The 12,161-nt window shown below is 49.7% G+C and overlaps 1 protein-coding gene across 9 annotated transcripts in view; it reads left to right on the top strand.

Annotated features, from left to right (window-relative positions):
- PCBP3 (poly(rC) binding protein 3) overlaps nt 1–11,810 on the top strand; it is a 92,212-nt gene extending 80,402 nt beyond the window's left edge. For 4 of the 9 annotated variants that reach the window (XM_068949574.1, XM_068949572.1, XM_068949577.1 and 1 more), the window contains one exon: nt 11,225–11,800. In XM_068949574.1, the coding sequence (XP_068805675.1) occupies nt 11,225–11,270 (46 nt within the window). In that variant the 3' untranslated portion in view covers nt 11,271–11,800. Of the gene's footprint in view, nt 1–1,619; nt 2,553–11,224 lie in introns of those variants that run through there. The other 5 variants (XM_068949578.1, XM_068949576.1, XM_068949579.1 and 2 more) reach the window with 4 other exon arrangements.
- Nucleotides 11,811–12,161: the final 351 nt, after the last annotated feature.

Genomic DNA, 12,161 nt, shown 5'->3' with positions numbered 1-12,161 from the left:
ACAAAAGACATGGGAACGACCTGATTGTTTCCTTTTCATATCAATACTTCTCTAACAAGTTTGGCACAGCAGGACTTTCCAGGGACACAAAGGGGCTGAGCTTAAGTTGAACCGACTTTCTTGACACTGACTGCGGTTGGGGTCCTGATGCTGACTGTGCTGCTCTGGGTCATGGATCATGTAAGCTGAGCCTGCTCGTGGCAAGCAAGGAACTGCAAGAGGAGATTATGTGGGACAACACAGTTGGAGAGGAATTGGTATTGAGGTGGAACTGGCTGACGTTAGGTGGCTGTGAGCTGTTTCTAGGGGGACTTTGGATTTATGCAAATCTGTCTGCCTGTGAGTACAAACAGGGAGTCTAAGAGGAAATGGGTCCTTTGCCTGACCTAGTGTCCCCTGCCCCTTAGAAATGCAGCCTGCATAGCGGTGAAAACTGAGGCACCCGTAAAGCCAACTGTCCACACTCTCCAGAGCAGGCAGAGCTGGTACCATGCCAACCTGCCACCAGTCCTGTTATTGTAGGGCATGCACTACTCCGAGCAGCCTCTGGCAGGATGAGGGTCCAGAGGAGAGAGGGCCTTTTGGGGAAGACTTATGTTCATTTAAGCGAGGGGCTAGGAGCACTGGCAAGATCTGTACGAGCTTTCTTCTCCTTGCACCAACCCACCTCAGCCCTGACCTGCAACAAACTCTGCCATTCTGTCCTCACCCCGCTCCCCCTTTACTGTGCTGAAGCATCTCTGCTCTCACCTGTGGCACCTCTCCGGTGTCCCTGTCTCCACGCTTCTCCAGCTTCATGAGAGAGGGGTGGGACTTCCCCTCGCTCCCTGGAGGTGCTTTGGAAGCACTGCTTTCCTGACACCTCTTAAATCCCAACAACTTCTTGAGAAAAGAAAGAGAAAGAAAAGAAGAGTGAGGGGCTCTTCGCTATAGGGGAAGGGCTAGCTGAACTGCAGCTTGCACAGGACGGGACAGGAGCTTGGCAGCAGGAGGACTGGACATGTCTCTGACTCCCACTGCTTCAATATGCAGAGAAAAAACAGAGACCAGGGGAACTTGAAGGTTAAGGCATCCCCCAATCCTGCTTTAAATACCTATCCCAATCTCCTAAGCAGCCCCTTGTTAGCCATACTTCAGGGGATGAAGGAACCCAGTGGGAAGTCAACTACTGGGAAAAAATTAAATTAGCCTAATTCAGGATACTGATATGACTGTAGGAGAGGGGGATCTGTCTCCTATATTGCTGGACCTTTGGCTCTAGGCCTCCCGATCGGGTGTGTGCCCGGAGCCCATGGGAGTCTGTTGGAGGATGCCTCCCCATAGAGAGCACTGGGAGAAGATGGGCCACACTTGGGCCACATACCCAATATCCAGGTGGCCACACATGGGGAAAAAAGATGCTCGAGCCCCTTTTGGGGTGTTGCCGCTTGTAAGACTGGGTTGGATCACTGCCTAATGCTATAGAGCCCCAGCAAAGGCAACATGAGCTGGAGGATGAGCGGGGTGCAGGTGAGAGAAGGAGCGTTGGCCCGTAGAATCTTCGTTTTCTTTTCTACTCTGGTTATTAAGTCTTTGTTTTTGTCTCCTCCCCTCCCTCTCTTTGCCCCTGTCTATTCTAGGCTGACGTCTGAGGTCACTGGAATGGGCGCACTCTAATTTCCACCCACCATCCTTCATTCTGCATCACCCGACCCTCTCAAGCTAATGACACTCCACCCAGCTTGTACAATCTGTATATTTACCGTCTCCCCTTTATCTCCATAGATACTCTTTTCTTTACTAACAAATATATATATATATATAAATACACACATATGCACACACTGAAATATTTTTTTTTGAGCTCCCTACTGTGCTCCTGGTACTGCTCCTGAACTCTTTAGTTATGGTCCTTGTTTTCAGCGTATAGTGTTATTACTTCATCTGCTTTTTTTTTTTTTTTTTTTGGGGGGGGGGGATTTCCACTGGTGAGACTTCAGGAGATGATGAGTCTCTAGTGTCAGTCTAGCTTAGCTATTTAAATGTTTGAGTTGACATTGATGGTACTAACTGTAGCCTATGGAACTGTGATGCTAACCAGAGCTGTGCTTGCTTCAAAGTACTTATTTTTCTCGCAGTTATTCCTTTGATGCTCCTGTTTTGTTCATTTTGCTTGTCCTGGCTCACCTTTGCGACCTTGAATCCTTGCCTGAGATTAAGGCATAGTTTTTACCTCACGTTATTTTGGAAGCAGAATGTGCAGGAGCCAAGCCTACATGCATACATCGGTTCACATAGACACTATTCCCTTTGCAACATGGCAGGGTCCAGACAAGCCATTTTTATTACTAAAGGAAGGGAATAATAATCATAAAAAGTCCTCTTTTTTAACTAACAAGCAACTGAAAGTAGGAAGAATTCAGTTATACAGGATTGAAACCCCCCCCGGGGGCCTTTGGAAGCACTCTTATGACAATCCCCACAAGCAACTTTTGGATGATAGCTCAGGAAGCTCTGTGAGCCAGCTGTGTTTGTCAATGTTTGTATTCAATAAATGTCTGTGCAGCTCTGCTACCAACAGGCTCTGACTATTCTTCTCCCGGGTTGCCCCACGATCTCCAGTGTGATCCTTCCCTCTGCAGCTTTGCTTACCTTTTTAGCTACTTGGACAGAAGGTGGAGGTCACGTGCAAAACCTTTTTTTTAAAAAAAAAACAGTCCTCACTGAGTGATGCACTTCTTGAGTGGTTCTAGGCCTTCTTTTTATAAAGGGGAGGGTACCTGATTTGCACAATGCTTGTTTTTTTTCCTAAGATTAATTTACTTCTTATAGCATGATGATAAGCATCTCTCACTGGCCCCCTTGTCTGGACAGATTTGCCATGTCTGGGCCATATGCCCTTCCCTGAGCTCCTTTGGGTTCAGCCTTGCCTTCTGCTTCCAGGCTCTTGTCTTTGTATCCCTCTCCTACTTTTCAGAAGGGGAAACAAATATATTTTCCATCAGTTAATTTCTTACTGTACAAAATGTATGGTGCACATTTTTCCCATACTGCAAATGAGGAGGTCATAATATATCATGTCCCCAGACCACTAAGTAGCTGCATAATACATTTTTGCACCATAACTCATGGGAAATACGGATTTTTTTCCAGATGAGCCCCAAGACTTCATGGCTCGTCCTTCTCCTTCTCCCATACTGCTGGCACGTGCCCCTGTGCGCATCACCAGCAGCTCTCCTCTCTTCTCCTGCAGGGATGTCACTCCCACCACCAGTATCGCCTGCTTGGCCTCTCTGCCCACGCTCAGTTGGGGTGGCCAGAGTTTCCCTGGGGACTGCAATTCCTCCTGGTGATGCCTACAGCAGCCTGATCGACTAAGCTGGGGAGGAATGGACGGTTATGTATTCCAGCCCCCAGTAAAATGCAGGGCACAGGAGTTTTTGGCTGCTGACCAGGGCTAGTGCTGTCATTTGGCAGCTAGCAGAGACAATAGTGAGGCTCAGAGAGAGAGGAGGAGTGAGTCTACTTGAGCGAGGCAGCATGTTCCCGTGCCCCGTTCATGTCAGGCAGCAACTTGGCCTCTTGCCTCTCCTTAGAGGGGTCTGGTAGGGTTAGTACCCCCAGCTCTGGACCCCACACTGTGCAAAGCTCTTCCACGAAGGTAGGGAGTGGCTCCCAGCCACTGCCTCTGAGCATCTGCAGATCTCTCAGGCTAGGTGTCTTAAAATCCATGCATGCTCAGTTCTCCAGAGCATTTTTAAGCTTCTGCATTTAAAAGTGTTTCCAGCTCCATAATAAGATGCTTTGATGCCTTTTCCCAGCCCACTGCCCTGCTATCCTTGACAGTTTTGATTCAGCTGTGCCTTTCACATGGTCCAGCATCCCCTTATGCCCTGTCTGGAGGAGCCCAGGTGCATCTGGCAGTGGGAACGGGCACAGATGGGGCCAGTAGTCTCCTCCAGGGGAGGGTAGCAGCCCCCATTGTATTTGTGCTAATGCCAGGGCAGGGTAGGAGCCCAGGCACCAAATGTTGCCTCCCCTAAGTTGCAAGCTGACCACAGTGAGCGCAGAGACACGTGCCAAGGCAGTAATTTAACCGTGGGTGACTGGCACTCCTGATATCCTCCCATTCCTCACTCCAATCTAGCCCAAGTATTTTTCCTTTTTTGAAAGAACAAAATAACTGTACGTGAGTCTCAGCATGAAGATCGTCCATCAGCGTAACGGAGCCACCCATCTGCTCTGGACAGTGACCTGGCTTCGTGTACCAGCCAGCAAAAACTCCACATGCCTCTGCAACCCCCCCCGAGCAACTCGAATGCATATACTGCAGAGCTGCAACCGGTGAGCTGAGTATGAGGGAAATATAGCCAAGCATCGAAGGGCCTTTGCAGGGAAATCTCCGTAATCCTTTCTTTTTGCCAGCTACAGGGATGTCCCTCCGCTCTGTTGATCTCACCTGGGCTGTTGTGGCACAGGGACTCAGGTTTTGCATGTAAAATGGAGACCCTGTTAGTGCAGCCAGAAACTGAGGGCAGCCAGCGGCCTGGGGTGATGCACTTGGAGAGGGCTGGCGTATAGAGGGAGCCAGCTCATCTCACTATGGCTTGGGTCCCTTATGGGGCTGTAGGTCAGACCAGAGGATAAGCAGATGCCATAAGTAATGGAGGCTGCAGATAGCAGGAAGGGTGCATGGCAGGAGCAGCTTGCTTCCATTTTTTGCTCTACTTTCTGTGTGTTTTGGAGCATTTTAAAGCTCTGACACAAAGGGTGCTGTAAGAAATCATAAGCAGGATTGTGCCGACTGAGACTGGGGAAACCCATTGCAAGCAAACGGGTTCATGGGGCTTCACATGTCTGTGAGTCACTTAGGCACTGAGGAAGACAGGGACCTTTAATCAGGCATGCTAATTGCAATGAGTGATAGAAACTCTTTTCCATGGGGACCTGTGGTTTCTGCAGAGCAGGGCTGCCCTGGATCTCTCTGCAGGATATGTGCTGTGCTATAGTTACTCAGCTCCCTGCACTACGTCCCAACCCCATTGAGAAAGCCCTGCCCAAAACAGTAAAGGCCTGACTGTATCTGCCAGATGCAACTGAGCCCAGAGGCTACTAGAGAGGAGGAGACTTTAGCAATACTTTTAATGTGGCTGCACACCATGCTCGCATTTGCCAAGTGGTCTGAAGACCCGTGGAACCGCCACGGGGTGGAATTTGCTAACAAGTGGGGTAGCCGTTTCCAGAGTCTTTTGACAGCATGGCCTTGGCAAGGCACATGTCCGCCCGTGCCTGGTTCAGGGTCAGAATGCATCGGGGAAAATGACATGGGTGCAGAGGACCAAACTCTTGCACTCCCTGCAGGGCAAGAGGAGCTCAGCCAATGCTTTGGGATAACCCTCCCACCTTTCTGCACCCACCTCCCCAATCCCAGCTAGGCCAATTGGTAAAGCTGCTGCAGAAAAAAGTACCAAAGGTGGTGGTTGTGGGGGGTGTCAGACACAAGTATTGCTCATTATCGAAGCCACCGTGTGAAGGCTGCATGCTTCAGCTTCATCTAGGCTTAAGAAAGCACTTTGGGAAAAGGTGCACCGTGCCATGGGAGGAGCAAAGAACAGTTCAAGTAGTAGTGGAGAGCTAAAAAGGGCACTGAGTCACTGCAGCCTCAGCTCTCCACGGAGCATCAGTAGAGTTTCACTAATCTTCCAGCATCATTTATTAAAAAAAAAAAAAAAAAGAATGCTTTTTTGGCCATTTTTAAAAGGGAAATTGCTGACATGTGCCATCTCAGAGTTCATCGCAGAGGGCTGGGTTTTGCCGTATCGCCTTGGATTGCAGTTCGTTTTGCGTGAATGATGTTTGCTTGTTTGATCTTTACATCTTAAGATATTACCAAAGTATTTAAAGCAATGCTTTGACTGACCTGAATTCTGGCTTGAGTAGGCAAGGGCGCCCTGATGTACCAAAATGATCATGGTTCTGCTTTTGCTGTAATATGGGACACTTTTTTTTTTTTATTTCTAGCTATCCAGAGACCATTTATAACAGAAAAAAAAAGGAAGCCATTTGAGCAGCTATAGTTGAAGTTACCAGCACTTCTGCAAATGAGGCTGGGGCCGGGGGGGGGAGGGTGGTTCTTACACCAGGCATGCAGAAAATAATAAAGCCAAGCTGAGCTCCCAAAATGGCAAATGCTTGTTTGCCTTCCCATTGCACAGGACCCCCGTCCTGCAGGGATTACAGCCTGGCCCACTGCCTCTCTCTCATATGCGTTTAGGTTTCATGTCGAGTGGGAAGGAGCTGAGTCCTTTGCTGTAGGGACTGAGTGAGATGAGCCTGCTGAAAACATAGGGTGTGATATCCCATGTGAGGCAGCTCCCTGAAAGCTATGTCAGGCTGGAGTGGCTGAGGTGCTCTTCATCCAGGTATTACCCCCTTTTGGAAAGTTTGACTTTGCAACTTATTTTTGAGTCAGATTTCCTACATTATTTTGCAAAAGGGGAAAAAAAAAAAAAAAGAGAAGCCTAGTGTGATGTGGGAGTCTGGCTGCTTATCTATCAGCATTTGGACATGAGTGAGGACTAGGGAAAGAGGTGTTTAAACAATAATTGCCATATTTCCTGAGAGCATGTTGTTGACAAGAACAGTGATAACATCACATGGAAATGTCAACCTCAGCTTCTTTCAGAAGAAGATAGCATAAAGATATGCCAGTTTCTTTAACTGGAAGAATTTAAAGCGCTTTGCTTTGACTAAATCCGTGTGATCTGTCCTGGTTTTGCATTTTATATGACCTTAAAAAAAAAAATGCTACAGAGATGCATCCATCGCCATGCTGTTGGGAAAAATATATGCACAGCCCTAATGATGAAGTAAATATTCAATGCAAAATGAACATCACAGTTAATCAGCAGAATAGTTTTAAGGTGATGCTTTTCCTCTATCAAAGCAATGTGTTTTATCCAGACAGAATGATTCAACCTTTCTGGAAGTAACTAGTGCAATATTCCTGCATCAAAAAAAAAAAAAAAAATTTGGGAATTTGTTATTTTGTGGAAAAACGTGGCTTAGCAGGAAAGAATTGGGCTAATGCCTCATTCTTCCCCTACCCCTGGAGCATCGTGAGAGGGGCTGGCTGAGGACTGCGCATGGCACTCAGCTCCTTCAGCCCCAGCTGAAGGTCTCACCTCCACCTCATAGCCTTCCTAGGTCATGCTTCCAAATTTTAAGTCTCTGGAGTATTGTTATATATATATATATTTACAGACTATAGTTTCAAAAGGGCTTCAGCAAATGCAATGCATCATAGTACATAATGGGGTTGAAAAAAATAAATTATTTCCCCTAGGGGAAAGTGACTTTCACTGTGGAAACACTTTATATTTAAATATTCTCTTTTAGTTATAATTCAGGGCTTTTTTCATGTATTCATGCTAGTCACTTTTAATTATTCTAATTTTGAACTTATGGCCCATTAGAAAGGGTAATTTCCACCTCCTCCAAAGTGCCTGCAGAGGTAGGGTTTCTAGAGGATTGCTCTACATTTGATGCTACGGGAGGGATAAAGCCTTAATCTCATTTTCTCCTTAGTCACAGAGGTGGAAGGATGTTTGGGATTCTGCCCAAAGTCCTTTTGACAGCTTTCTCGTTGCGTTTGCAGAAACTGGGAGCGCAGAAGTCCCGCTCCCCGTAACTGTGCTCAGCTGCAGCTGCAGCAGAGCCTGCTTGCAAAGAGCACCCGTGTAGGCGGCAGCTTCCAAAGGGAGCCAGCCCTGCCACAGCCGGCGTCACAGCTGGGCTGGGGGCTCTCTGAGCAACCTCGAGTCATACCCTGTCGTGGCTCGCACAACCCAGGGGAGAGCAGCCTTGCCTGGGCTCCTTTTTCTGCTGCTCTGCAGTGGTTGGAAGAGAGCGGCAGGGACGTTTGCATGCACAGCATGGCCGAGGCGCTAAGGAAAAGCCGCCTCGGGTCGAGGCCAGGTGCTATACACCAGCAGGCAGGGAAGGAGGGGATACCTGCTGTGGGATGCGTACATGGCTAAATTCCCCTGGGCGTAGTTTGGGTGCCTGGCTGCACCATGGCCTGGGCTTATATCCCCAGTGTCTGCAGGTATGGCTGTGCCACTCACCTGGGCAAGGTGGGGGTGCCAGCTGTCACCTCCTGTTGCCTGTGTTGGGGGTGACAAGCCCATGGCGGGGGTACCCCAGCTCCTGGAGCCAGGCTACATGGAGCAACACCCTCCAGCTGGTCACTAGATGTCTCTCTTGCCCTGCTTTTTGCACGCACCCAGTAACCGTGTGGGGCTTGAGGGCTGACCGCCAGCATCCATTTTTTTCCGCAAGTTTCCCCAAATGCATTATTTTCCCCCTACCACCATGTGCTGCCCTGGCCTGTTCATCCTTCCCCGTGCCAGCCCCGATGGCTGTCCGTCGCAGGGGCCGTGCTGCGGGGGCTTTGAGCCCTGCTGGGAAGTGTTTCTTACAGCCCAGGATGTGACTTACCTGAGCAAGGTGAGGTGTGAGGGTGCAAACACCTAGGCCACAGGCAATATTTGGGTATGCAGCGCTCCCAGCCTCAGCCCCTTCCCATTTGCAGGAAATCTGGGCTCTCGTGCCATTCTTTTGGGAAGAACATGTGAGAAATGGTTCCTGACGAGGGAGTGGATATCCTCAGCCAGTAAACAGTGTCTCCCCTGGTGATAATCAACACATCTGCCCAGCTGAGCCAGGCACCATTTCCCACTGCAGGAGAGGTCCTATTAGCACTGGGACCTTTATGGAGATAACTTAGTCCATCCAAGCAGCCCGTGCATGGCCGGGTTGGCGAGTGGGACTCTGAACACTCAGCCTCAGGTCTTCCCATGCTCTCCAGCTACTGGTTACACCAAGGGAAGAGGTTCTCAGCACAGAAACCCCAAATTTCATTGCAACAGGCCTGAGTACATTCGATTTCAGTGGCCTGGCATTTCACAACAGAAGGACGTTTCATTGGAAAGTTCCCGAGCGGCTCCAGTCCTGTCGCTGGGCCCTCAGTGTCTTGCATGCACAGATGGGGAGTGGATTTCCTTGGTTCGCTTCAGAAACACCGGCAGCTGACGCAAGTGCAGAGCTCAGGTTGGAACAACTTGCAAAAAGGTCAAGGGCTCAGTGCAATTCCCCTGCTCCCATATTCCATATCACTAGGAGCAGTGCTCTGCTCAGAGGGTTATTTTTACTTTCCCTTCAAAAAAATGCAGCTGTGGATCTTAATCCACTGTGCTATGCATCAAGCCTGAGGCCTCCATCCAAAGGGTAACGTGGCAGTGACTTTTAGGAAGCACTGAATGTACCAGATGTGTGACTCTCCTAACTCCAGATGTGAAGCTCCCCCCCACTCACCCTCAGCCTAGCTGTCTTGCAAAGAGGAACAAGAGGTACCGAATCACTCCACAAGCATCCCGCAGACTAAATCTATCCAAGTGCGAAACCAGAATGTCTCAGGATTCCCACACCAGTGTTTATGCAGCTTAACCACAGGGATGTCTCTTCCCAGAAATCTGTAATCATGTCGGCTCCACGCACAGGGAACAAAACCAGTTAGGAGATGAGTTAGATAAAATGGAGCAATGGGAACAATCCCTGCATGCTGGCAGAAAGAGACTTTGTAGCTGTACCATGAGCTGAACTCCATGTTGAGCTCCAGGCTCTTGCTGATTTAAAACACACATGCTGTTTCTATAGCGAGCTGTTTTGATCCCAAAAGGGAAGGCTGGGATGTGCATGAGGACTTGTGTATTTGAAACACTCCCAGAGTGCTATCTTCTGGTTCCCTGAAGCCTCGTCAGTGGCATTTTTATACCTGGAGGAAAACATATATCCAAGAGCATTTATGACTGGACCAAAAGGCTGGGTGAGCCTTTGCGCCACTTGGCTCTGGCCCCTCTCTCGGTTTTGGCCCTTCAGATGAGAGACTGAGGGGCCAGATTTCCCCCAGGGCAGTGCTGGCATCACAGCAATGTGATGGCAGGCCTCAAGCAGCTGGGATCCCAGCCGAGCACGAAGAGTGCTGACCAAGTGGGGCGACCCCGAGTGCTTTTCAACCCCCTCAAAGAGTGTGCTGGAGAGCTGGAGTAACACTAGCCCTGAATTTAGGATTGCATACACTGCTTAGAGTCAAACTGAAACAGAAATCCAGCAGGATTTTCATTGTAAAGGAGAGAAAGAGACAGTTTCATTTGGCATTCACCTGAGAGTTTTCATGCACTGTTTTTTGGTGGGATTGCTGAGTCCTTGCAATCTCTTCCTTCTAGGGAAGAGCTCCCCTCCAGGCATGCCCATGCTCTGGTAACAACGCTTTTTCCTGCATAGAGCCTGTGGCATTTGTGCTTTTGAATGTCTTCTCCAGGACTCCCATAGAGCCACTTTCACTGCCCAGGTAGAGCCCACAGCCCATATCTGCACCACACTTGGCCACACCGTCACCCTGAAAGGAAGGACCCACCTCAGGCCTTCACAGGAAAAATGCTGGACGCTTCCCAGCCCTTCATCCAGGCTTCTTCCCTCTGCTGCCTTTTGTCTCTTCCTTCCTCCCAACCAGCCCTGTAGCTGTCATGCCCCAGTGTTCATCCACCCATCCATCCCTCTCCCCACCTCTGCCCTGGGTGGATGCTGGGAATCTCCATGAAGATTGCGGTACTTTCTCTGGCAAAGCTGTTCCTGCATCTGGGAGTGTCCTGGAAGAGCAGCATCGCCATGATCTTTGCATTCATCCACCCTGCAGACACAGAAGCCATGCAGGCAGTGTAGGGCTATTTGGTATTTGTGCTTTTGGGGTCTGACCAGCTCTCAGCCCCTCTGCAGAGCAACAGTACACTGCGTGAGTACCTTGGCTCACCTGGAAGCCTGACATGCTTGTGCAAACTCATAATATATGTTAGGGTGTGAGCTTCACCAGAAAAAGGTGGATTTTTTTTTTTTTTTGGTTGGTGTTGCTGGGTTGTCAGGCTGTCAGTGAAGAGATCAGCCTTGTGACTGTCAGCCCAGGCTTGGCCATCAGGGCACAGATGTCTTAAGCATCACATTGGAGCATTTCCCAGCACAGACTCAATGGGAGAGTTGCTCAGAGCATTGGCGGGGAGAGGGGGGAGGCTGAGACAGCCTTGTGTGATTGCACAACCCAAGGCATGGTTGGGGACAGGTCTGGGAGGAGGAGGCCTCTGCTTGGGAGCCTCAGCTGAGCCCTGATCATTTTCATTGATTGACTCCCCAGTTCTCTGGATCCAGAGCCCCATGTGAGGAACACCTTCACTGCATAATTGGAGAATCGCAGCAGACCGCACCGGGGGCTTACAAAGGAGCTGCCCCGAAGACACTGCCAGCTTCTTGCTAGCTTCTCCCTCAGCACAGTCATCCTGTTGTACCCTCGCATGGCTGAACTGGAAGCACAAAACTGCCCTGCCTTTAGATGCATAGACTTGCGCTTTACTAGGTGGTCCCTGGTGCGTCTGCTCCCTCAGCAATGGCTCGGAGGACCAGCAGGGACCGGAGAGCTTAAGCAGCAGCTTGGAAGATGATGGGAGCTTACAACCAGCTTGCATGGCACGTGGCCACTTGCGATCCAGCAGTACCTGCTTTTGCAAATGAGCATTTCCCTGTTTCTTCTCTTTGTGTTTCTTTTTCGCTCTTTAGTCTCCTGCCAACATAGCTCAAACTTACTGCTTCTTCTTCCCCTGTGACACGTATTTGCTTGTGCCCCCAGCCTACATGTCAGTCTTTTCTAGCATGTCAAGCTTTATCCTGTAGTTCATGGCTTATTTGTGTAAATGCAATAAAGCTCTTGCTATTTAAGGCCCTTTACCCAGCTAGCAGGAGAAGGCCAGAGTGAGGACCGCCACCTTCCTCCACTCTCCAGGCAGAGAGGGGCTGGCCTGGGTCTCCAGTAGCTGCCAATGTTCCTCTGTTGCCCCACAGGCTTGGCTATGGCCTCAGCAGCTGGCAATGGGATGTCCGATTCTGGCACCAGTGGGCTCTTGGGCAGGGAGAGCAGCGAGTCTGCCGGATGCACTCTGCGAGGTGGCCCTGCAGGAGCCCGGTGCTGCAGGAGCACCCTGTCTTTCTGCACCCATCTCCCCAGAAGGGTTAATATAGAAGCTCGGCCCACGCAGTCCTTGAAGTAAACTGTAACCTAGAGGCGGCCGGCTGGAAAA

This window comes from Struthio camelus, chromosome 6 (genome assembly GCF_040807025.1).
Source record: "Struthio camelus isolate bStrCam1 chromosome 6, bStrCam1.hap1, whole genome shotgun sequence".
In the NCBI taxonomy this organism is placed as follows: Eukaryota; Metazoa; Chordata; class Aves; order Struthioniformes; family Struthionidae; genus Struthio; species Struthio camelus.
The sequence above is the reverse complement of the archived record's forward strand: the minus strand, read 5'-3'. Positions and strand labels throughout refer to the sequence as shown.